Below are 24,948 nucleotides of genomic sequence, written 5' to 3' on the forward strand. Positions count from 1 at the left end.
AGATCTTAATCATGTATCATGCCTATCTGCAAGGAAGGCTAGGAAATATAGGCTCCAAACTGCTCATTTATGTATCCAAAAATAGAGAGGGACAGATGTGGGGGGAAACAGTCTGCCAAAATCTGCTTATTAGGGAGTCTCATCAATTCCTAGATTTGTATTTTCTTCTAGTATCTATCATTTATATTGCCATGTTGGTCCTCTAAATGCCCATGTTGATTACCTAGCCTAAAAAGTGCTTTGGATGATCTAAGATTTACCCAATCAAGAAAATGTGAAATAGGGGTGCCTGGGTGGCTCCGTCAGATAAGCGTCCTATTTTGGCTCAGGTCACCATCTCATGGTTCGTGGGTTTGAGACCTGAGTCAGGCTCTGTGCTGACAGCTCGGAGCCTGGAACCTGCTTCGGATTCTGGGTCTCCTCTCTCTCTGCCCCCCACCCCCCACCGCCTCTCTCTCTCTCTCTCTCTCAAAAGAAATAAACATTAAAAAAATTAAAAAAAAGAAAATGTGAAATACATCCGTATGGTCCAACATTCAACTTAGTTCACACGTTAAAAAATACATTATTAGAAAAAAACTGCAATTTTGAATCATGTTGCGAAATCTGTAAGACTCTGATGTTGTAGTCTTCCTATCAATGCACTGAAAGAGGATTAAGTTTTTATTTGGGTCAAAAAAGCAGAATTCCTGGAAGAGCCTACTATTTTCAAGGCATAAAGCCAGTCTACATGGAAGCATGAGGCTCTCAATAGGGTTGGCAATCCAAAGTCACACTATTCAATGTGCAGCTGATTTTCAGTGGCATGGTGGGGCTGATGTTACTGGAATGCAAATTCACAAAGTGAGAAGAGCCAATATAAACACTGAATCCATGTGAGCGATTGTTACTGTTGCTGGTATTATTTCAAAATGATTTGACATTGGTAGGTTTAAGGATACAGAAGTGGCATCGTGTGGAGTAAGGAGAGCCTCTTTCACTAATAGCTCTTATTATATATCTTATGGGTATTTGGACTTGGGAGAGCCTGGAAAAAATGCACTCCCAAGTTGTCCCTATTGATCAAAGTCCCTAAAAACTAATGTGAGTTGTGGGTCTTCTTTGCTTTCTCTCCTCTTTCCCACTCTCTTCTCTTCCCTCCCTTTCTCTTTCTTGCTCATTCATTCCTGCTGTGCATAGTTCAGAACTTCACCTTCTCTCACTTCTTTCTAATTGGTCTCTTTGCCTCCATTGCTGGAATGATCTTTCTAATCTGCAAAATTTACTTTGTATATCATTTGGTTAAATACCTTTGATGTTTCCCAAGTCCTTCAAGTGAAAGTTTAAACAGCTTACAAGGTCCTCCATCTTGCCTCAGCCTGATTTTCCAATTTCGTCTCTAGTTACTGTGATATAAGCTAGACCAACAAGCCACAGTTAAATACATCCTCATTCTCTGGCCCTGTGTATACACTGTGCTTTCTTGGACAAGAATGTCCTGCTTCTCCCTTGTCTACTTGACAAATGCCCAACACAAACGTCATTTCCTCTTTTTTAGCCTCCTGTGACTCTTCCTATCTACTTATCTGAGCAAAACCATTCTATCATCTGTATTTCTATTGCCCTTTATGTATATCTAAGTTGGACACAGCACTTACCGCATTATATTATTATTTATTATTTTGTCTTTCCCTTTGGACTGAAAGCTTCTTGAGGGCAGGGACAATGTCTTATTCTCTGTATCTCTAGCTCTTAGCACATTCAATGTGCCTAGAATATGGTACATATTAAACAGTAATAGTGGTATCGCTATAGATACAATATTTTCAGCACACATAATGTACAAGGTAATTTATATATGTTATCTGAATAGCTCTTGTTTTCCAGATGAGGAATAAAAAGCTTACAGAGGTTAAATAATTTGTCTGGAGTCACATAAGACTCACATTAATACCTAAGTTCAACTCTAAAGCTATACTATGTTGCTGTTGACTAGATGGAGATATAAAAGGTCACTTTGGAAACAGTACTAACCTACCACATTAAGCGGAGTTAATGAACTACAGACATGCACACAAAACTCAGTTACCACCTACTGACAAGGCCTGGCTGCTTAGCCTTGAAGGTTATTCAGACCATGGCATCTCCAGAGCAATGCAGTACAAACCGATCCCTCTTGTGCATTCGAAAGGCTCTTAGCTCCTAAAAAAACAATCCCCCATTCTCACGATGGATTGATGTTCTATTTTATAGGTGTTATATAACTATCTCAAGGTTACACAGCTTAGCACCAGCTGTACTAGGCCTAGGAGGTTTTTGGTTAATTGTTTTTTGAAGCCACTGCATCCCATCAAATGTCTTTCTAGAGTGAAAGTAGTATGCCAAGTTAAAAACGACGCTGAGCAGAAGGGGCCAGGATTAAATGCCACAGACTTTCTGGAGCAAGAGAGTATCAGAAACTATAAGGGGCAGGCCAGCACAGCAAAGCTTGTCTCACACCAGCAGTGACCACACAACCATACCTCTCAGTAATGCTGCATCAGTTAGCTAGTAGTACAGTGCAAGCCTGAAGCCAAACATGTGGCTCAAAACGAAATAGGAGGTTTCTCTAACCTCTAATTTAGCTGTGCAAGGTCCTGTTATTAATTAATAGGTACCTTCACCAATGACAGTTAAGAAAATCAGACAACTGCCAGGTGGCTTCCTATTCCTCTGGACTTCTCATTGGATCATTTTTATCAAGTGAGCTAAGCACACATTTTCCTGTAACTCAGTTATTCAGCAAAACGTCCAAAGCTACTTAACTGACGCAAAGCAAACAAACGCAGTAGCCTGGTGGTGATGCTTTCCATTTAAAGGGACACTCCCTTCCTTTAGAGTTGTCTTCCGGGCATCAGCACTGCACCAGTGGCTAGTCTGTTGTTTGAAACAAACGCATGAAAGATTGACATTGAAATGGTCTTAAAGAGTCTGGGTTAATGAAATAAGATGAATCAGTGAGATGAAGGACTGAATGTTCCATAACTACTTTAACAGCCTCCTTCCCCTTCCCCCCATTTCAAATGTCTAAACAGAGCCCTTCTCTCGGGGGCGACAGGAGGCGGAGGGGGGCGTCCAACTTTGTGGAATCCAGGTTTTGTAAGGATATTGACGAAGTGGATGCTTGGCAATTCAACTAGAATTTCACTGCATCTCCTCCTTTAAATGAACAAATTTATTCTTAAGGGAGCCCCCCTAGCAATTTTATGTTCAGTCATCTGCAGAGAACAGAGCCAGTCTTTTCCTTTAGGAACCTAGAGTAGAAGCTTTATTTCACTGCAAGTTCTCTGTGACATTTTGCACTCTCGTGATTTAATGCACCAAAGAGGATCTTTAACTCTTGGTCTACACCAGTGCAAATAAAGGTTAAATCTCTCACTAACCATCATGAACTAGCCTAATAACTCACGAGAGGCTACGGAAAAAGAAACCGAGAAAGCAGGTGTGCAGGCTTGATTAAAACGTGCAAAACCCGCACAACCGCAGGCAATTGTATTGTATCCTCGTAGATCCCTAGTACCGGCTGCGAGGTCCGCAATCAGGGGAACTTCCACAGCGCCAAAAACACGATCCTGCGAGCAGGGCCTAGTAACACAGGAGCTTTTCTTCCGAACGGTGTCCCGACCGGAGCTTGCGCTGAATGCCGGGGCTCCTATTGGCCACGCACCGTGGGGGAGGAGGAGACTGGCGGGGAGAGAGACGGGAGGAGGGGAGAAGGGGGCAAGGCCTTTTCCCTGCCCCCTCCCGGCCCCCTCCGCTGGCGGCTGCCGGCGCCTCGTGCGTGGTTACTATGCAAATTGCAGCGATTGCGGAAATAAACAAGGGGGTAGGGAGAGGAGAGAGGGACTGCGAATCGATTGCAACTTCTGCAAAGTCTCGTACAATCCAAAGCACACAAGGCAAAACCAGAGAGAATCTGAGAACCAGCCAGCCCGGGTTGGATCGCTATCAAAAAAGGAGAGAGAGACAGTGAGAGAGGCAGAGAGCGCGCATTGCAATTGCAAAAGCCTTCTGATTTGGAGTTAAAAAAAAAAAAATCTCCAAGAAGCCTGCAATTGGCCCACAGCTTTAAAAAAATCTCTTCCGGGTTTTCAACGGTTCCAAGTTTATTTAGATTTTTTTTTTTAATGCAAAAAAAAGGGGGACAACAAATGAAGCAATTCGTCTGAACATTTTAAAGTTTCTCACGTACTCTTTTTACATTGCAATGGTACGTGGCACATCTTAAACTTTCTATTTTGCGTTTATACGATGTGTGTTTTATAAACAACAATAATGGTAGAATGATTTTGTTTAATGGCTAAGACTTTAAAATTTCTCTAGCTTGCGTATGCTTTTAAGTGATTGCTGGGTGAATGTCTATTGTGATGGTTTTGTTTTAAAGATGTAGCTTTGTGGATGGCTTTTTTTTTTTTTTTTTGTGCTATGTACATCACAGATCGGGGTTCCTTCTTTTTTTTTTTTTTCCCGAGATTTGAAAAAAATGCTGAGCTTGACAGATTTTTTTCCTCCTAGCGCTTGCTCGGTTCCAGAAAGGGGGAAAAAAATCCTGTTACGTGCTCTGTTCTGTAAAAAGACGTCTGGCCTCAGCAGTCAACCTAACTCGAAAAGAAATGTCTGGACCCGGCGAATAATTGACGATTCGATCCTCTAATCAATGGGACAACATGGGAGATTGACAAAAGCTTCAGCCAATCATGAGGAAGCTTGGGTGTACAATGAATGGTTCTCAGTAGCCAGAGGGGGCGGGGCAGAAAAGATCTGAAGTTCTCTGCGGCTCTGAAGGGGATGGTGTGGTTCAAGCTGTCAAAGCTACAAGGTCTTCCGGATTTAGCAAGCACAATAGGAAAGAGTTTTTGAGTTTAAAGGGGAAAAAAAAACGGATTGGGGGATTTTTGCATGAATTGTAATGCTTTCTTAATTGCCTTTTGGAAAAAAGTTAGAAAAATTCTGCCAGAGAAATACTAACTTTGCATTAATAATTATTTTTAAATTCAGGGAAGTTGTTAACTGTTGTGAAGGGGGAGGTTCAGCTTTTAAAAAATGTGTAGCTTAGAAACTTGAACTACAGGACTGTATTGAGCTTTGGGAAGTAGTGTACTGAATACTCAGCATTACAACACTTCTCCGTCTGGTTATCTGAGAAGCTTTGGCTTTTCAAATACTTTGAAGGAAGAGGCAAGCCTCTCTTCTTGAACTGGAAACAACAGTTTTAAGGGGGGGGGAGAGGATGTGTCACAGGTGGACTGACAGCTGTTTTTATACATTTGAAAGGAAGAGGGGGAAAAGGACTGTTTCTTTCTCCACTTTTCTTGAATTCTGCTATTTAAATATATGGTCAGTGGCAAATAGGCTATTAGAACTAGCCAAGTTCACATTTGTTCTTGTTACCACAACAACCCCTGTGGAGGGTGTGTGTGGAAGATTGCTGACTTGCTAACTCTTCGTTGGAGTCTGGCCTCTTGGACAAGTCTTTGATACCAATCCAGTGGAAAACCAACTGCAGTAACTTGCAGCTTGTCTTGGAGGCAGTAACTGGCAGCCTCTGACTAAAATACATCCATCTCTTCCTTCCCACTGAGCATTGTAGACACCTAATTCTGTTGGGAAATGAATGGAAAATAGTATGGGCTCTTTCCCATCTTTGGATTAATTCCCATCGAGCTATTTCCCAAGGCTTTAGGCCTTCTAATCAAATCTGGTTTGGAAACCTGACGTTAAAATCCACTTGGATGCTCAGTTACTGACATTATCCAATTTAGTATTATACACATCTAAGAAAAATCTGCACGCAAGTTACCATTGGGTCGAAAAACTAGAGAAGAAAAATATTGGAAATGCTAGTGATAAAGTTGTCCTGATAAGAACTACAGAGTTAATGGCAGTGTCACTTATGTACCCCAATTTTATCTTCACTGCTTTGGGCATTAAAATCTAAATCATATTAATAAGATCTTCCTATCAAGTAACCTCCGAAATGAGAGGTATTTGAGATGTACATATAAGTGAAACCTTATTGACGTAATTTATATATCTAAGAGGATTTCACTAAGCTGGCAAGGTAACATTTCTGCAAATAAAACACAGTAATGCAAGGCTGGGCTCTGTGCCAGGAAGAATATGGATAGCAGAGAGCATGACAGGAGCCTCCTTTGCGCAAAGACATCCCATTTCAAGGCAGCCTCCTAGCCTTGCAAAAATAAATGATTTGGAGTGGTTATTTCCAATACGGGGTTTATCCTTCCTAACAATGGGTCATTTATATGATTGCAGTAAACTAGTTTTTGTACTTCACCTGTTTCCTACACTGTTTTCTCTACTATCCTTTCTTTCTTTCTCTCCCCCCTCCATCCCTGCTCTCTCTCAAGTGCGTAGTATCTTTGTGAACTCTGGACAAGGAATTACTTTTGCAACTGGGAGAGGGGAGAGAGTTGGAATGTTTTTTACCCCCAGATGCCCGTTGAGGAACATCTGTTTCTTTGTGGTGTGTTTAAATTTATGCCTGTTGGAGAGAAAGTTACCAGAAGCCTTTCTGTAACTGTAACTCTTCTACTGTATTTTCTCAGTCTTGTTTCCAAAGGCTGTAGTTTGGAACTGTGCTTTGTAGTGTTTCCCCGCCTCCCCCCCCCCCCCCATCCCGCTGGGGAGGGAGCGGGAGCTGGCGGAGATAGGAGAAAGCAGGAGCGGATGTGAAGGGCTTTGGTGCTGAACTTGGATCCAGCCCTGCCTAGAGGGCGCAAACAATCGTCCCATATCCAAAAGTCTTACGAAGGGCGCCAAAAGTTACTTAAGATAATATTGCTAACCGCAGAAAGCGGAAATCGCGGGCACATTCCCTGCTGCAACAAAAAGAAGTTTTTAAACTAGAAATATCAGCATTAAATTACTTTTCCCTATTTTTAAAAACCAGGCGATGTGCCAGTCCTTTTTTTAAAAAAATCCTTTTCTTTTTCTTGAGATTCAGTTAAAACTAAGAATCTTTCTGGTTTGGAAAGAGGCAGATGTGAAGTATATCTTTTAATACACCAAAAGAAAGATTTTAATCTGCTCTGGAAGAGAGCTTCCCAAGAGTACACACGGAACAATAACTTCTCACTGTGCCTCAGTTACATGTTGGGACCGTCAGCCAGAAACTTCTATCGAGGAAACTTGGAGCGAGTTGAAGTTATAGATCCCAGCAAAGGTTTCCGTGGCCAGGAAGGTTGTCTCTGTAACTCGGCTTAGCTTTTAGGACATTTCTCTTCTCCTGAAATCCAAGAGGAACCAAGGAAAAGCAGTTGTTTAATTGGGGAAAATGGACTCTCTCATTAAAGATTAAGTCATTATGTTCCCTCACCCCTTAATAAATAATTTGACAGATTTTCAAGGATATTTAGGAGCAGGGTGTGTGAAAATGATCTGAAGCATTCAGAAATTATTTTAGCAATAAAGTAATCGGAGAACAAGCATAAAATAATTTTAGACAGATGTAGAATATTTAGAGGATTATATTTTGTTTCTCCAGTAGCATGTTTCTTGCCCCTAACTTTAAAAAAAAGGGGGGGGGCGTGGAGGTGGGTGGTGTAGTCTGAATGAGCGTGGCCTTAGCACATCACTTCATCCCCACCTGCAGAGTGGGGGTTCCTACAGGACTGTCCTCTTTTCCGAGGCTCTCTCGCTATTTAACCTCTACCAAGGTGCAGATTCCTCTGTCCTGTGTGCCAGTGTCTTTCAACCTGATCTTTCCTTTGGAATTTTGAGAAGGATTGGCAAATGCAGCAGGCTGCAAAGTAGAGTTAGGAAGAGGAGGAGGAAAGAGATGGATGGGGGCAGCAGGAAGAGGTATTTTTTTTTCTTTTTTTCTTTTTTTTTCCATGAGGGAGGAAAGCCTGAGAGAAAATATGAGGTTAAAAAAACTGGAAAAGCAGGCTTATTGGCAACTTGCCAAACCCTAAAAACCACCCCCCCTTTTCTGCCAAAACAATACTTTAGCAAACCTAGAATAATTGCAGGAAGCTCTTTTCCATTTTAAGAACGATTACCTGGGGGAGGGAAAAAGAGGGATTCTTAAAAAGGCACCCTTCCAGAGGTGTCCCAGGAACAGGAACGGTAATGATAGCCTGTGTCCAGTTCTGGGCACGCGTTTGTGGACCAGAATATCTCCCTTCCCTTAGGGGACATCCCTTTCCTTTTTTTTTTTTTCTCCTAAAGAGAAAAAGATGTCCACAGCTAAAACCACTGTTGTTTCTGAACGTGATAGAACTTTTTCTATGGCGGCTGTGTTTCAGACCCACCAGTTTCACAGTCCTGGGAGGGAGAACGCTCATTAATCTCCGCCTCTTTTTCTCCAGACAGCCCCCCCCACCCCCCAAATCCGGTGACTCTTCTGTGTGAAATTATTCCCCACCACCCCCGCTTCTGAATGCCACAGGACTGAAGCTGCACAAAGTTTGCAGGATTTTGTGCATAATTACCTCTGCCGACGATCTATTCCCACAGAAAGCTTCGTTGGAGAGATTACAATGCTTTGAGCCGTACCGCATTTCAGAGGGGAAAAAAAAAAAGTTACCTAGGAGGTCTGATTTTTTAAAAAAATTTGCATACATGCAAATTTGCCCCCCCCCCCACCCCGGCCTTCTCCTCGGTTCTCTACGTGCCCACACAGTGAACCGGGAGCGCAGGGCAACCTGGCAAAGTTGTCCAAGTCTCCACCGAGGTCCGCGAAGGTCTGCGGCGGGGCTTGGGGGATGGGGATGAGGAAAAGTAGTTTTGTTTGCTTAAGCACATCCTGTGGCAGCCTATAGCTGCCCGGGAGTACAGACTGTAACGGCTCCTCACTGCGTTTACCCAGTAACTGCGCCTGAGCGGGGAAGCGGGGGCGGGGGGGGGGGCAGAGGGAAGCGAGAGAGCCTGCGAGCGAGGGAGCGAGAGAGGGGAGGGAGCGAGCGAGCGCGAGCGGCCGCGGAGGCTCGGGACCCGGCTGGCCGCGCGGCGCCGCAAGCCGCCCCTCCCCCACGCCCTCCCCCCCCCCCCCCACCGGCGGCGGCGCGAGCGGGCGGCGGCTGTGTGCGGTGCGGTGCAGAGCGGAGGCGGAGGCGGGCGCGCGGCAGCTCGCGGGCACCCGCCGGGCGGGCGGCGGGAGCGGGAAAGGGTGCGCTATGCCTTTAACGCCGCGTACAGTAGACATGTATAGTGGAGTGTAGGGAAACTCTAGGCGGGGTTAAAGTTCAGCTCATGGAGCGGCAATCGCGCTGGCTGGCTGGCTGCAGTTGAGCCGAGTGGAAATGTGAACGCAAGAAGCAGGCTTGATTTTTTTTCTCCCCCCTTCTCTCTCTCTCTCTTCCTCTCTCCCTCTTTCTCCCTTTCTCACCCGCACTCACGCACACCTCCAAACCGACACCCCAGACGCACACGCACACCCCACCGCCCGGCAGTTATGTATTCTCCGCTCTGTCTCACCCACGGTAAAGCAGCTGTTTGGATGCGGCGGGATGGGGGGCGGGGGGCCGGGGTTGCGGGGGCAGACCTGGGGCTGGGCACGGGGTGCCGGGGACCGTCGCGCCGGCCGGGCCCGGGGAATGTGTGTTGGTGTGTGCCCGTGTCTGCGCGTGTTTCTGTGTGTATGTGCGCGTGTGCTCGTGGAGGGGGGGGGAGAAATACAGCTTTAAGAAAGTAACTTTGTTTCCATGCGGGTGCATTCCTCTTGCACGGCCATTTGTGTGGGCACATGGCTAATGGCCGCCCTCTTATTAATGCGTTAATTAATATCGGGGCGATTGACTGCGGAACGGCGGTGTTTTTCGGACGCCCCGCACGTGTTTCGGCGGGGTTGCAGCCCATGACACGCTGAAATCTGGACTCAGCGTTTCTGCAGCCGGCAGGCCGGTTTCTGTAGTTCCGCGGCGCCCGGGGAGGGGGCCGCCGACGGAGCCCACCGCACGCCCCGCACGCTCGGGGCAACCGAAAACCCCCGGGTGCGGGAGAACTCGCGCCCTCTGCGCCCACGGCCCGCGCGCGGAGCCCGCGCCGCGGCAGCCTCCCCAAACTCTTACTTTTGTTTATTGTTTGTCAGCCTTTGGGGTCCGGCCGCGGGAGGGACGCGGGCCGGCGTCCCGGGCCCCGGCCGGGACAGCGCCCCTCGGACGCGGGCGGGCGGGCGGGCGGCGGCGAGCCGGCCCCTGAGCTCGGCGGAGCGGGGCTGCGTGGACGCGCGTCCCCAGCGCCGGCCGGGTGGAGCCTGCGTCCTCGCAGCTCGGCGCCCGCTCGCTTTCCCGAGTGAAAAGTTTCGGTGCCGGGACGAGCCCACGCTGCGCAGGGCGGCGAGCGGCGGAGGCCGCGGGGCCGCGCGGGCCGGGGAGCGCCGGGCGGAGTTGGGCTCTGGGCCGCGAGCCCGAGCAGCAACCGGGCCGGACGCGGCTCCCCCAACCCCCCCCCCCTCCCGCCGCCTCCCGCCACCGCGCGACTCGGGCAGCTCCGCGCGCAGGACGGGGGCAACTTTTCCCCTCCGACTCTGCTGACTCTACTCGGAGCGTGGGTCTCTCTCGCCCCCCGCCCCTCCTTCCCATGCCCTCCCTTTTCATCCCTCTCTTGTCTGCACCACCCCTAGGCAAATATTTGCTACTTCACGGCTCCAAATCGGACCCTTTTGAATATATTATTTATTTCTTTGAGTAAAAGGCATGAAGTCAAAGTGATTTTGCGCTAAAAACATTTTTTTTTTTTTTTGGAAAAAAAGTGTGAGCTTTCATACTGTTTTGGTACATTGCAATCTGACCATTAATCACCTACGTGAAGTTGTATGCTTCATATAAAATGTTTATTTACCACTCCCTTAAAAAACCTGCTACCACTTACTGCTTTCATTTAGCAGGAGATAACGGTTTAAACCGGAATACTTGATGAAAGGCTAAAAAAGTGCCAATAATTTTTTTCTTTTCCTTTCTAGATTCTGGATTTATTTTTCGTATGACATCCTTTCTTATTCCAATATCGAACAGTAATCATACCGGCCATTTGATCTCGGAAGACTCTTAAAAATGCATCTTTTATGTTGAAATGGTCTGTTTGGGATTTAGGCCTAGCCTTAGTAATGGGTAGCAGTTGCTTGTAGTTATTGTAAAAGTTTTTTATTTTCCCTAGCAAACTTCCAAAGTTCCTATTTGGGAACTGGTGGAATTAGGAAGGAAACTTTTCCAACCACTTCTGGCAAGGTTCACAATTGCATATGGATAAGATGCAAAGTGTCAGAGAATTTGAGTGAGTTATGACTTCAGTGAAAACGCTGAGTACGAAGCCTCAAGTTCTTGCTGGCCAAAGTTTGCCACCCAGAGAATGTGTAGACAATACCAGGGTGCTGCAAGAGTGGGGAAATGACCTGAGCAGACCCATGAGCCTCTTCTCAAGTGAGCTCTTGAAAGATACATTTATATTTGGGGTTGGTGCATATGTGAGAATACCTGTGTCTCTGTGCAGGCCCAGGGCAGAGTCAGGTATTTGACAAAGCTGGATTCTCTTGGCTCATGAGCTATTATCACATTAAGAAAGTTTTGTTTTGTTTTGCTTTGTTTTTTAAACATATTTGGCAGTGTGATTGATACATTCACTAGGCCTTCTTCTGGAAACACCGCTGAAGGAAACACTTAGTGTAACAGTATGTGAAGCAAAGGTACACTAAATAGTGAATGAGAGCCATAGATTTTGAGGTCTTCTTTAAAAAATTGATTTACAGTTTATTCAACTTGCTGGAACACCTACAAAGCTCTAGAGCCAGTTTTAGAAAGACAAACTTAGGTAGTTTATTGGTCATTAAAGAAAGTCCAGTCAGCACAGTGATAAAAGTACTCTAAATGAAAGAATGAACTCCATGTATGTGTGTGCAATTTTAAAACTTTATCAAGAAAATGTCAGACATCTTATTTTAAACCATACAAGCATATCATAACCATCCTTTACCTGACCATAGAATGATATAACCCAGTAGAAATTTATAGGTGAACCTTTAAAAAGTAGTTCCAGAAATATCAGCGCTCAGTGGTTCTTAACTGGCTTACTTACAAACAGATCAACGTTTAAGATGCTGATTCAAAGTCATACCGCTTTTTGAAACAGGTTTTCAGGTTTGTTTTCATTGGTGACCTCTAACTTTCTCACTGAGTACCTATGTACAATATTCTTTATTTTCTCTGACTATTTGGAATATTACATAGCGTATGGCAGTATGTGCAGCAACATGATTTATAAGGGCATACTTTTTTTTTCAAAATTAATTTATGCTGTGCCTCAACATTACCTACAAGTTAATGATATTCTTTACTTTCGATGATCTAGAATATTTCTGATCGTGAGGTGAGAAGATAACTAGCACTTTAATGGTACGTGGGAGTAAAGTTATACAAAATATTGTGGACTTTTATTGGCACATTCTTGAAACCTTTGGGGAGTAATAAGTCGTAATACTTTTGATGCAAAATTGGGGACTTAGATTATTCTTAATGATTAGTTGACATAGTTGGCCTTGTTTAAGGGTTTTATGATGAGATAGATAGGCATTTGGTTGGCAGGTAAGCAAAATCCTTTTGAACACGAATGAACGCAGCTCACAGTTCTGTGAGAAGCTTTACTAGTAGGAGTCTCTTCCAACATTTAAATGCCATATCAGAATGCTTTTTTTAAAAAATGTTTATTGTCATTAATAAACCTTTTGAGTGAGATAACATTTTAACATAAATGTGATTGTTTGGAGTGTAGTTATGCTTTGCTTTATAAAATGGGCTGAGATTTTAAAATGAAATCCTCCCTTTGGTGAAGCTCACTTTGTAGTTAGGGCAGACTCCAGAGTTCTTTGCATGATACCACAGAGCCTTGGTCCCTAGCATGTCCTGTGTATGTAAGGAAATCAGCCAATGTGAAGGACTGTTCCAAACCCCAGTTTTATGTATTTTAGAGCATTTCAAGGATGAGCTCAGAATTTAGTAATGTTTAAATGCTTTGCGGTTTGGTGTATACCTTATAAACCGTGACCTGAAAAATGCTCCCCCATCCCATTTCTGCCTTTTAAAGTATGGCAGTGAGAAAGATTCTCAGACATCAGAAATTAAAAAATGTTTATGGATAAAGGATAATATAATTCTTGTATTTTTCTCTGTTTCCTCTCCACTTAAAGAATGCACATATGTTATAAAAGCTGACTTCTCTTTTGGATTTTTATTGAATAAAAGCAGTTTTCAAAGCTAAACTTGAAATGCAGAGCCTAGAATTGGTTCATAGAAGAAAAAGATAAATGTCAATTAGTGAAATGATTTATTATGTATTACATTATTATGTACTTGCTTTAAAAATAGTCGTCTAGTGTTTACATGATTGATTATAATTTAGAATGTTTTAACAGTCTTGGAAAATTGGAAAAATATTTTTCCAATTTTAACCTCTCCATTTACATTTGAACATTTAAAAAATTAATAATTTATAGTATAATATTTTGGACATTACAGTTACTTGTGCCTCCAAAGTATATATTTAGATGGATATTACAAACTGAAAAAGAATGCATTTTATAATATTTGTCTGTTCTACACCCTTCTTTAAAAAGTCATCAAATCTCTTTGGTTTTCTTATCCTCATTCATTTGAAAGTAAATAATTTATCTTTTGGGGGTTTGTGCGGTGGAGAGAAGTTATGTAAGATCAGTGTGGGTTGGTTAATCAAAAGTTAGATGTACTCAGAAAGCTTTGTGGAGGTTACTGTTTAATTTTTCTTTAATTTGTATTTATATTTCCTAGAAAACATCAAGTAAGAGAATCAAACATTTTCATAGGACAGTAAGAAAAATGTGAACATCTTAAATTGAATTTTATTTTCAATTACTTACATTTTAAGAGGCAACCGTGGAGGGTTTCCTGGAGTCTCGTAAACATTAAATGTACCAGCTTCTCTATTTCCTTGTGAGAAAAAGCCTGAAATATTATTTTCAAAAATTAAATAACGGTTCTCTTTTTTTTAGGGACGATTATTCCTGAAGGCATTTCACGAAATTAACTGTATTTAGTTGCAACCCTGTTGTCACAATGACGCATTCTATTTACTATTTGGCATGTACGCTTTTTCTTTGTTTTTCTCCCCCCTTTTCTTCCTTTTTGTTTCATTCCCACAGTATCAGCAAGTATGTCTTGGAAATAGATCTTTTATTTCAGCCTGAAGAATATCAAATTCATCTCTTCTTTTGTAGACGCCAAATTTTTCTAAGTTTTTGACTAAAAAAATCATACGCAACTGTAATACTTAAGAAGGAATTAAGATGTTACCAAATGACTGAGAAACAGATTAGAGTCTACAGGCAATATTTTTAGAGGGAAAGTCTTTGTTTTCATTGATCGTGGAGATGATTTTTTGCTCCTAGACTTCCATAAACATTGACTGGCATCTAAATGTTTAGGATTTGCCAATCTGGCGGCCGAGCCCTGGCTGTACTACAAGTAGTGAGGTCAAGGCTGGAGCAAAATTAGATATGCCTTTCTTGAAATAGGGTTAAGATTATATATCGTTATAAGCATTTCAATAAACTTCACTTACTATCTAAAGGATTTGGGACCTAAGCCTGGCAATAGAACCTGGTGCACTTTGGTGAACATATCAAAACATTTTAAGATTTTTAGCAATTTTTTTTTGCCGAGATTGTGAGAAATGATACTGATAGTTTTCTTTTTTCCCCCTCAGACTCCCTATAGGCATCCTCTATATAATTTTGGTAAGGTAATGCTTGAGTCGACTTTCAAGTGAAATAAGCATGTTTTTTTTTTTTTGTTTTTTTTTTAAATGACTATCTGAAGAAAAGTTGTTTCCTTTTGTCTCCATTGTAGTTATATTTTTGTTTTTGTTCATCTCTCTAGGATGAGTTTCATCCTTTCATTGAAGCACTTCTGCCCCACGTCCGAGCCTTCGCCTACACATGGTTCAACCTGCAGGCCCGAAAACGAAAATACTTCAAAAAACATGAAAAGCGTATGTCAAAAGAAGAAGAGAGAGCCGTGAAGGATGAGTTGCTAAGTGAAAAACCAGAGGTCAAGCAGAAGTGGGCATCTCGACTTCTGGCCAAGTTACGGAAAGATATCCGCCCCGAGTACCGAGAGGATTTTGTTCTTACAGTTACAGGGAAAAAGCCTCCATGTTGTGTTCTTTCCAACCCAGACCAGAAAGGCAAGATGCGAAGAATTGACTGCCTTCGCCAGGCAGATAAAGTCTGGAGGTTGGACCTCGTTATGGTGATTTTATTTAAAGGTATTCCGCTCGAAAGTACTGATGGTGAGCGCCTTGTAAAGTCCCCACAGTGCTCGAATCCAGGGCTCTGTGTGCAGCCCCATCACATAGGGGTTTCTGTTAAGGAACTCGATTTATATTTGGCATACTTTGTGCATGCAGCAGGTAAGTGCAATGGTGAGACGTTGTTCTGCTTTCTCGTGTGTTTCTTTTCTGCTGACCTCTGTATATGCCGGGCCATTCAGGCCTCCTCCAAGTGGCAGGCCACATACGTAGAGACAGGTGTGGTTGCAAAGGTGAACCAAAGTCACCAGAAGCCCCGGTGTCTGAGGGGACATCTTCACTCAGGTGGAAAAGCGTAGCTTTGAGAGGATTCTCCCCAAGTTCAGTTCTCTTGGCGAGTAGTGTTATCAGAGGTGTTGGCGTTCTGTGATATGTTTAACCACGTTTTTTTGATGATGGGCGAGAGAAGCCTCATAACACCTTTCTCATAAAGGGGGTATTTTGAATGGCAGGTGATCTAGTTGAAAAGCACTGAGTTTGGTGGTGAGGCAGTATTTTTAGTTGCTTATCTTCTGGGAGTGTTTTTAACCTACTGGGGCCTCTTGGACCCCATGCTTATTAAGAAGATGTGGTAAGATTACTGTCAATTGCTGATCATTTATGAAGGAAAAGAATCACATTAATATGTAAACTTAGTAGCTTTGTACTTAGGAATTCGCATTGTTGTCTAAGATAGCTGAAGGAAAAACAAACTCTTTACGCAATTGATGGTAAGGTTAATCTTAAAAGTAACCAACCTGGGTAGTGCATGAATGCGCTGAGAAATTGATATTGATCATTGATGGAGTGAGTTGCTTTGATTGGTGATAAAATTCTTTATTGTTTCAAGGCTGTTTTCGAGGCATGTTTTACCTCTGTATGTTATACCATTCTAGAGTAGCATTCAGGATAAAACTACTGAGGGCTGACTAAAAGAATGCATTTTTACTTTGTTTCTTTTGCCTCGTTTTAGACAAAAGGTTCATTGTGTTATGTGAAAGCTCAGGTCTTGTGTAACTTGTTGACTTTTTATATGTACATATCGGTCTTGCTGGATTTTACCTTCATGGCAGTTACTTGAGCCAGATGAAAGAAAGAAGGTTGTGGAATCCTACCAGTAGGCTCTTTTGGGGTTCATATATTCATGTTTTTCTCCCCACAAAGAAGAGAGGTGTTACCTGTAAGATCAACACTGTACTGTTTTGCAGAATGTTTTTAATTCTAAAAATGTGAGCTATTTTTTAAAGTCAGCTGATAGCCTATTCTCTATTATTTTCCTCAATATATGTTTTAGAAAGAGAACTTTTGTTACCCATCTGTCCTTACATAAGAAACTGGAGAAATTAACTTTGCAAGCATGTCACATTATCATTTGCATTCTGTTGGCAGGGGATAGATGAGTATTTTAGAGGATGTGATCTGTAAGTGTTTCAAATATTTGGGTTTAGGAGAATGTGTACTTAATTGTAAGAAGCGCCTGTTGCTTTAGCCAGTTCTGGGTAGTGAAAATGAAAAGGCAGCACCTCTCCAATGACCTCTAGACAGGAACAAGTATCCTTTTCTTAATCCCCCTTTCACCCTATTGTTACTTTGTTTTCTGCATTGAAAAAGCAGAGTTAAATTTTTAAGAAATTTATTTGCGTACATAAGTGGAGATTCTGACAGGGAAAGGCAAGGTGCGGAAAAAAAAAAAAGGATGGGTGCTACAGGTGCTTTCAGGGAGCACCCTTTAAGATCTTGGGGTTAATCTTTTTGATATTTAGAAAAGTCCATCATTTATAAATTGTCGCCAGTGCTTTAATTGGCCAGCATAGAGAAACGAGGGTACCAACAGGTGACACACACCGTGGCTTGCGCTTCCTTACCAGGTACGTCGAGGTGAAGTACCGGTGACCTCTGTCGGAGTGAGAAGAATCGTTCTCAGTGTGAGATACAAATGTTTCCCTTAGATTGAAAGAGCCGCAGGCTCTCCAGTGATTGCCATTACATGTGTTCTCCTTCGTTGTTGACCGTTTGCTCCTGTGCCGTTGCTGCAAATCCTTGAGCTCACACGGTGGCTGGTTGTCTCAATACCTGAAGGATTATGTGGGTAACGTGACAGGTAGAAGGTTGCTTAGGAGAGTTAGCATCCCTACTGCTTATGAAAGATTTATTGACAGCAACGTGGATCAGACTACCTCTCGGTTTGGTTTTCCTGACGTATCCCAGAATCCCCTGTTAGGCCTGAATGGCAGCCAAGTGTTAGGCCATTGGCTTTCACGGAGCGCAGTAATGGCTGCTTCTCTGTGCACGCAACAGGACGGCTGCAGAAGAAAATATTAAGGGCCTTTTGTCTGACAATAGTTCAAATTTGATTTAAGAGATTTAGAGACCTGTTATTTGTGGACGGGAAGCTAGTTGCCAATACAAATACGAGGTAGATCGGTCAACTTACATACAACTGATTTGACAAGCATCTGTTATAATACTGAAGATTTGTAAACACTAAACAATGTTTTTACCTCCTTAAAAGTTTTGAGAACTTGCCAGTATTGGCAGGAGGCAGAGACTCTGAAACGTGCTTCAAGAAACATGCCAAAACCATTGTGGCCTTTTCACCTTTAGTAAATTTTTTTTCCCACTCTCTCTTAAAATGTTGGATTTTTTTTCTTCCAAAATGCCATTTCCCCCACTACATAGCTCCCAAAATAAGATTTTTTTTTCCCTTTTAAAAACTTGTACAATAATTATTGCTTCAAGCCTCAGCCTTTTCATTGGTAGGAAGTTGAAATCTTAGAACACACGTATAAATACTGGAAGCTAGTGCACAATCAATCATTCTTTAAAAGTGGAGGTGATTTCTCCTAAGACTGATTGAGATGCTAAAATACAATACATAAACCACCTTCCAGTTTTTTTCCCCTCTAAATCCAGTGGTGTTAGAACTGTCTGAATTTTGTGGCTGATAAACAGTAACAAGGGTAATGAAATTGGAGTGATTCCATAAGCCTGAGAATTTCATCTCGTTAAAAGTATAAAAGAGTAAAACCATTTTATGCCCTTAATTTGGTCTTTATTTGAGTTGTCCTTCCGTATGTATCGTATGACAACTTGGAGATATTATGGAATTGTGGCAAATGGCTTTCTTTGTGGGCGTGTAACAGTAAAGCTAATTTATGACCAGTCTTTACCAGATGATCTGAATCAGAATCTACAATATACCCGGCACGTGGCAAGGTCACAATTTAAGTTGTTAAGGTCATAACCTTAGCCACCAGGCATTTGACCTTTTAGATAAAGTTAACCTTTGTTCATTAGTAGGCACTCAACCGAGAACTTTCTGGAGAGTTTTTTTTTTTTTTTTTTTTTTTTTTTTTAACTGCGTCTGTATAACTTCTGGTAATGTAATCAGATTCTAGAAAGATTCTCAGTTGAGTTCGTTAAATTTTGTTGGGAGGTTCGACTTTTTAAGGACTCCTCTCTTAGATAGAGGTAAGTTGCTGTATCTAAACTATAGAATGATAGTGTCACAATTTATTTTTGATAGCTATTACCTGCTGTGAGGTGGAATGAAAGCTCTGAGGCAGCCGTGTGGAGACATTTAAAAAGTAAAATTAAATAAATAGAATTATATTTAAATCAACTGAGTAAGGCCTTTGCTAATTTTCGAGCGGCATAAGGCCCAAAGCTAAATTGCAATAAGCATCTTCACTTTTTGCAGATGAGGAATTTCCTAAGACTGGAAGTATTTTTAGTGGCCTTAAAATTTGCTTTGAAAGACTAATAAATGACTGGAATTTGTCAGGTAGTTACTGTAATTGTTGATTAGCCAGTGACAGAGCGAATTGAATTTGTCCCAGTGTCCTAACACGAGTAGTGTTAGTTTTAAGGTAGAAGGTGACCAATTTTGCACAGTACTGTTTTAGTACAGCAGCTACTGGTTGCTTCCATGCTGGCCCTGCTGCTCCCTTTGCTTAGTTTTGCTTGGACCAGGAATAGTAACGGTCCTGTCACTCACTGAAAGAGCTGTTTGCGGTGTGTCGGAAGTCTGGTACCTGTTCTGTAAACCTGTACGGCCAGTATTACTGATGACCACATTACTTGCACCATATTGTTCATTTAATCATGCTGTTGTGAATGCTCCCTTTAAATTATTTACATTCGGCCAGTTTTATTCTGATGTGCCACGTATTATTCCATTTCAACAAAGGGAGAGATAGTCCCATTCAGGTGCATTTTAGTTTTATTTTGGCTTCATGATTGCCATTCCTTCATATAGTAATAGAGAAAGCCGTGATATGCAGATAGACCAGATGGTCATGTTGACAGATTGAGAATTCACTTCCTACTGCTTCAGAGCAGGTGTAAGATTGGGAGTGTCTGTGTATGAGCGTGTGTGTGCTTCGTGTGCATGTGTGTGCACATTCAGGCTGCACACAGAGTGCTCTTTAGAGCACTGCAAATGATTTCTTTTTTTAAAAAGCTGTTACTTTAAATACACTGTAACTATATGTGTAAGGTTAGCAGAGCATATAGAATAAGGATTGTAAACATTTTTAAGTGACTAATGTTAGATTGTTATAGTTTATAATTTTATGCTGAATTAGTTACGGTAATTGCTTAATTTTTAAGTGACTTAGTGCATTAGTTTGCATCAGTATTGCATATCTAAAATATGTTCAGTATATTTTGTTAGCAGGCATACATGCGTATGTGTGTATTTATGTTCAAGTTTAGGACGACGCATTATGTAATTACGCTTTTTCAGTACCTCAGTAAACTCCTTAGTAGAAGGGTGTGCAGCTAGTTTCTGGGATTTAAAATAATAAGCTGTATTCAGAAAAAGAGGGAGTAAGACTAATACACAGTGACGTTTCAAATTAAAAGAGTAAGTACCACCCTGTCTCAAACTCTAACCGTAATCTTAAGCTAAACTCAAGGTAGATTTTGTGGCTGACTGATCCATTCCGAATTATTGGTATATGCACCGTTTTAGAAAATTTCATTTATTTTTTTGTCTTTTAATTCTTTAAAGGAAATAGCACCAACAGTCAACAAACTTGAGATAAATATGGCTTTTATGTCCTTCAATGTTTGTGTAACTTGAGGGTAGTAACAATATCCTTTGTCTAGAATGTAGTGAAAAAGATGGAAATTCAAAGGCAGAGAGGGTGTAGGAATAGGGAGGAAAGGTTGTTCGGAGTAAACTTATGAACGGAGGTCAGCTCATTTATGGCTAAGAGGTTTGAATGTTGGTAAGAAATTTCCCAATGCTGCTGGCTTAGATTTGCCTTGTCTTCTTTTCCACCCAGTGATGAATAGCATTAATTTAAACCTATTTAGGGCTAGTGTGGGAGAAACCACAGCCTTTGTTGTGGTCACTGCTGTACACAGTAGGACTGGGTGTTTCACTTGGTTAAGGCCTCAAGCTGCTTCCACAGGATGCAGAATGGCCTGTCAGTTTTTAAAAACTTGCACAGAAGCAGCAACAATTCTAATTGCTTGCAAATGTTAATATAGATTATTGAAAGCAATTCTGAGGTTAGAATAGAAGCAAAAACATGAAATACAGATTGAATGCACTGAGAATGTTAAACACCAGTTTATTACCATCTCAGCAATAATTTCCCCATCTTTATTTAGAGGTTAAATCTTGTTTTTAAATATATTATAAACTCTATATCCTTGCGAGGTGGGAGGTGTGGGGTAAGGGGAAGGAAGAAGTCAGGTGGAGGAGGAAGAGAATGAATGAACTGGCATGCTTTGTTAAGAAACACAAAACTGTGAATTTAATCGCAAATGGAGATGCTCTCAAAGTGTTTTGGTTTAAGTAGTGACTGTAAAAGGATCCCAAGCACCTAGGTATCAAGTGGAGAATTTTATAATCCGTCCCCCTGCGTGCGTGTTTTGGCACCATTTGTTTCAGACTCAGAGAGTGGGGCTTTCGGAGTTCCTATTCAAAATTTTAGAAAAGAAAACTTTTGCGAAAATTCTTTTTATCTTTTGAAGGGTCCCGTAAGGGACACTGTGACATGCATAAACTTGGGAAAGGGACTGTTGAGATGTTTATGATTATTACCATCTTGCTTTCTAAAGTGATAACTTACAGTGTTATCAAAATTTTGGTTGTTGTTTAGGCAACTGTAAGATACAGATTATTGATCTAAACTTTAGAGTCCCTCTGAACTTAGCAGAATTGTCTAGCTGCTGCCAAGACGGAAACAACTTTTACCCTAGGTCTTTCCCAGAATATTAGCAAACAACGCTTCATGTGTCCTTACGATCATTTCGCAGTGTAAAAGTATATTTTCTCTGATAACAGCACTAGCCCTCCTATGAATATTCTAGTTAAATAAACATGGCTTGTGAGGCAGAGAAAGAAGTCCGCAGTTGACAAATTGTGACAACCACGTGGAGAGGATATTTTTGCCGTTCTGTTTGCAAAAGCAACTAAATAAGACAAAATTAAGAGAAAAAAGTTCTCTTTTTCTTGATACGTATCTTGGCCTGTGTTGGTCTTCCTTGAAGCATAATATATTGCTAATCCCAAACCTAGAAATGATCAGGGCAATGATAATAGCTAGAGATTGAAGTAGAATAGCTTTAGTGTTCTTTGAGACCTTTAAACTTACTTCTCTTCATGTCTTTCACACGCTTTCCTAGTGGTAAATATTTTGGACCTAGATCAATTGAAAGTAAAGAAAAGGACATGGGGGAAGAAAGGAAGGCAGGAAGGTGAACTTTTATTGAGTTGTCTGTTTTGCGGCAAGCATTATCCTGAGTTTTGCCATACATGGTAGTTTTCTCTCTCTCTCTCTCTCTCTCTCTCTCTCTCTCTTCCTTTCTTATTCTTTTCTTAAAAAAAATCATGGCAATATTGTAAATAAATATGTGTTCTTCATTTGTGCAGGCGAAAATAAAGTCTCAGAGTATCCAAGTGACATGTGTATAGTAAGATTAAAACCGAGGCCTTCTGATTCCAAACCCACTTCTCTTCCACTTACAGTTAAGATCCACTCTGTATCCCTCTCTCTTATCCTGTCGTGTGGGGGTTGGGTGTCATTTAAATGGTATCCCACACCTACCTTGAATAAGAGGGAAAGAAAAAAGTCAAAATCCAGACCCTTCCCATGGAGACGTTTTAACTGTGGAGTCCAGTTCTGAGGCACAGAATGAGTCCATACTTGGCTAAGAGAGGGAGAAAATGTTCTTATGCTTTTGTCAGTGTTGGGGTCCAAAGTCTGGAGTGACTTGTTCTTTCTTGTTTTTAGAATGTTGAAGTTCAGTGAATACAAGCACTATAACAGGTTTAAGATCCCCTCCCCCCCTTTTCCTAAGATAGATGAATTGGTTCTAGGTGTTTTGGGAAGCCACTGAGAATTAAAGCAAGCATTAGTTTAAAAATCAGAATTGCACGTAATATTTTACGAGGTAAAATTTGTACATATTTTCTTATGTGCACAAAAGGTATATTTCTAACTTCTCTTCATGATTAGATAAAAAAATTTAAATTTACGTTACTCTAAACAGATCCTTTGATTACGGCCTCGTGTATCATTATTTAAAAAAAAGCAAAAATTGAGTTTTATTTGTTAAAATTGTTTTTTAATATTAAAGAGAAAGAAAAAATGAAAAGAACAAGGTTCATCTTAATGCCCTTAAATAACTGATTAATTGATGGATATATTTAATACCCTTATTTTCATATCTTTAAACTTAAGCAAGATTAATTCTTAATGACCTCAGTGTAAAAATTCAAAGCCCCATTCAACATGAATTTTCTAATTGTAAATAGAAAAAAAGACCAGTAATTATAATTTATACTACATTCATTATATGTCTATTAATTCTTCTAGGGTTTATTTAAAAAAATAAGCTGCTGAGCCGAATTTATATTGAATAAAATAGAAATGTAGCTTGCTTTTGAAGTTGCTTTTTTAGAAATGCTAATAAATTAAAAGTTAGGGTTGTTCAGAGTCACTGTCAGTTATGCCAGAAAGAGAAAACTGAAGTGTATGAGTAAAAGTATAAATTGGAAACAAGAGGATTGGAATAAAAAAATAGGATTCACACCCCATTGTCCCACACTGCATCCCTTTTGATGTCTCTGATGAGTGTTTATGGTGGTCCCAATAACCTCTGAGTTTCCAGACCAAATAGTTTTCAGAGCATATATATTCAGATAAATATTTTAATGGCTATTTTCGTAGGTTAAAAATGTGAGGTGAAACAAAAGTAACAATAAGACGTATCTTTAAAAACGAATACAATTTCAAAATTTGTATGTATGTCTGTTTAGCATCTGCCATTGTCAGGCTGTTGTCTTTGTTGCTATGGTTTGGGTGATTTTATTTCCTTTTGTAATTTTGCCAGCCCATGATTGGATAGTGCAACATGTTCATGCTGTTGGGGAAGATGTATCTGTGGTGAGTTTTATAGCTTGATCTGAGTGGTAATTCTTGGTATGGAAAGCTATTTATTTGTCAGTGGATAATAGGAACTTGTGCTACTATATCAATTATTTAATTTTCAAAATTAGGGACATATTATTTACTATGGGGAACTCAGAACTGTCTCTGCTGTTATGTGCCTGCCTCTTCCCCTATTGGAAGCATCTCGAATTCTGCGTATTTTAATCTTAAAGGGATTATTTAATTTTAAACTCCTACATGCAGTGAATATTCTACATGCAGGATCCCATCATTGTCACTTTCAAATATTCCATTGCCTTTCAAAGGAGCTGACATTACAAGTCCTTAGGTTGACAAATTCTCATCAACTTTTGTGAAAAATTTGGCTGCAGAAGGAGTAAAGTCAAAAGAGGGCCATAGACAGATGGATTTCAGTGTTTAGATGACATCAAGCCCTTCTCCGTGGCATTTTTAAACATTCCAAATGAGTGAGGAATGGAGATGCTTAAAGAGCTCACTATAGAATGAGTAATTAAGATACTATGTATCTGCATGTAAACCTTTGTAAGCATCCTATTCAACAGAGCTGTATGGGCTCAGACACCATGGCAGATTAGCAGTGAAAATCATAAATATCTTTTATGCTGAACACAATTTGTAAATAGTATTAGATATTAAAGATGTTGATGGAAACCAACATAGAGCTGAGAACATAATTTTAGCATTAAGTAATTGGGAGTTAAAGATGAGTGGGTTACAAACGTTTGAGGTCAAGCAAGGGTTCTGGATAAGAATTTGGCAAAAGCCACTCGGTATCTTTGTGTGACCATAGCAAGATTTTCGCACGGACGCATATTGTATAAAAAATTAGTAGGTTACTAACGTCTCTGATTCATTTAGTTGGCTTTTCCTCCCCTTCTTTTAAATGGTGGAGGTTCTCTTTTTGGAGAGGAGTTTCAAGTAACTTCTGAGAATGAAGTCTTTGTAACTTGATGCTGTTCAACAGCATAACTATTGTTGTATGTTCCTGTCAGGGAAGGATAGTCATTGCAGTACTTTTATTGTATGGGCTCTTAGTATGTGACAAGGACTTTTATTAAGAATTCTTTCTTTTTTTTTTTTTTTTTTTTCTGTTAGATGTACTTTTGGAAGTCCCTCCTCCTCCCTACCCAGTCAAGAATTACAGAGGTTTTAAATAACAATCAAATGATTTTTAAAATTATTTTTTTGGTGTATCCACTGTATGGACAAAAGTCTTATTTTCAAG

General features: G+C 41.0%; 1 protein-coding gene and 1 long non-coding RNA gene across 6 annotated transcripts in view; one reads left to right on the forward strand and one right to left on the reverse strand.

Annotated features, from left to right (window-relative positions):
• Positions 1 to 4,171: 4,171 nt before the first annotated feature.
• The window catches only part of NFIA (nuclear factor I A), a 377,477-nt gene continuing 356,700 nt past the window's right edge, over positions 4,172 to 24,948 (forward strand). For 4 of the 5 annotated variants that reach the window (XM_030324295.1, XM_030324298.1, XM_030324296.1 and 1 more), the window contains exons 1-2: positions 9,116 to 9,458; positions 14,881 to 15,414. In XM_030324295.1, coding sequence (XP_030180155.1) covers positions 9,434 to 9,458; positions 14,881 to 15,414 — 559 coding nt within the window. In that variant the 5' untranslated portion in view covers positions 9,116 to 9,433. Of the gene's footprint in view, positions 4,229 to 9,115; positions 9,459 to 14,880; positions 15,415 to 24,948 lie in introns of those variants that run through there. The other variant, XM_030324297.1, reaches the window with a different exon arrangement.
• On the reverse strand, positions 7,034 to 8,835 carry LOC115520176. The gene is made up of 3 exons (XR_003970718.1): positions 8,685 to 8,835; positions 8,472 to 8,522; positions 7,034 to 7,264 (listed from the first exon to the last, which is right to left on the reverse strand). It is a non-coding gene; the product is annotated as an uncharacterized LOC115520176 (long non-coding RNA).

This window comes from Lynx canadensis, chromosome C1, assembly GCF_007474595.2.
Source record: "Lynx canadensis isolate LIC74 chromosome C1, mLynCan4.pri.v2, whole genome shotgun sequence".
Taxonomy (NCBI): domain Eukaryota; kingdom Metazoa; phylum Chordata; class Mammalia; order Carnivora; family Felidae; genus Lynx; species Lynx canadensis.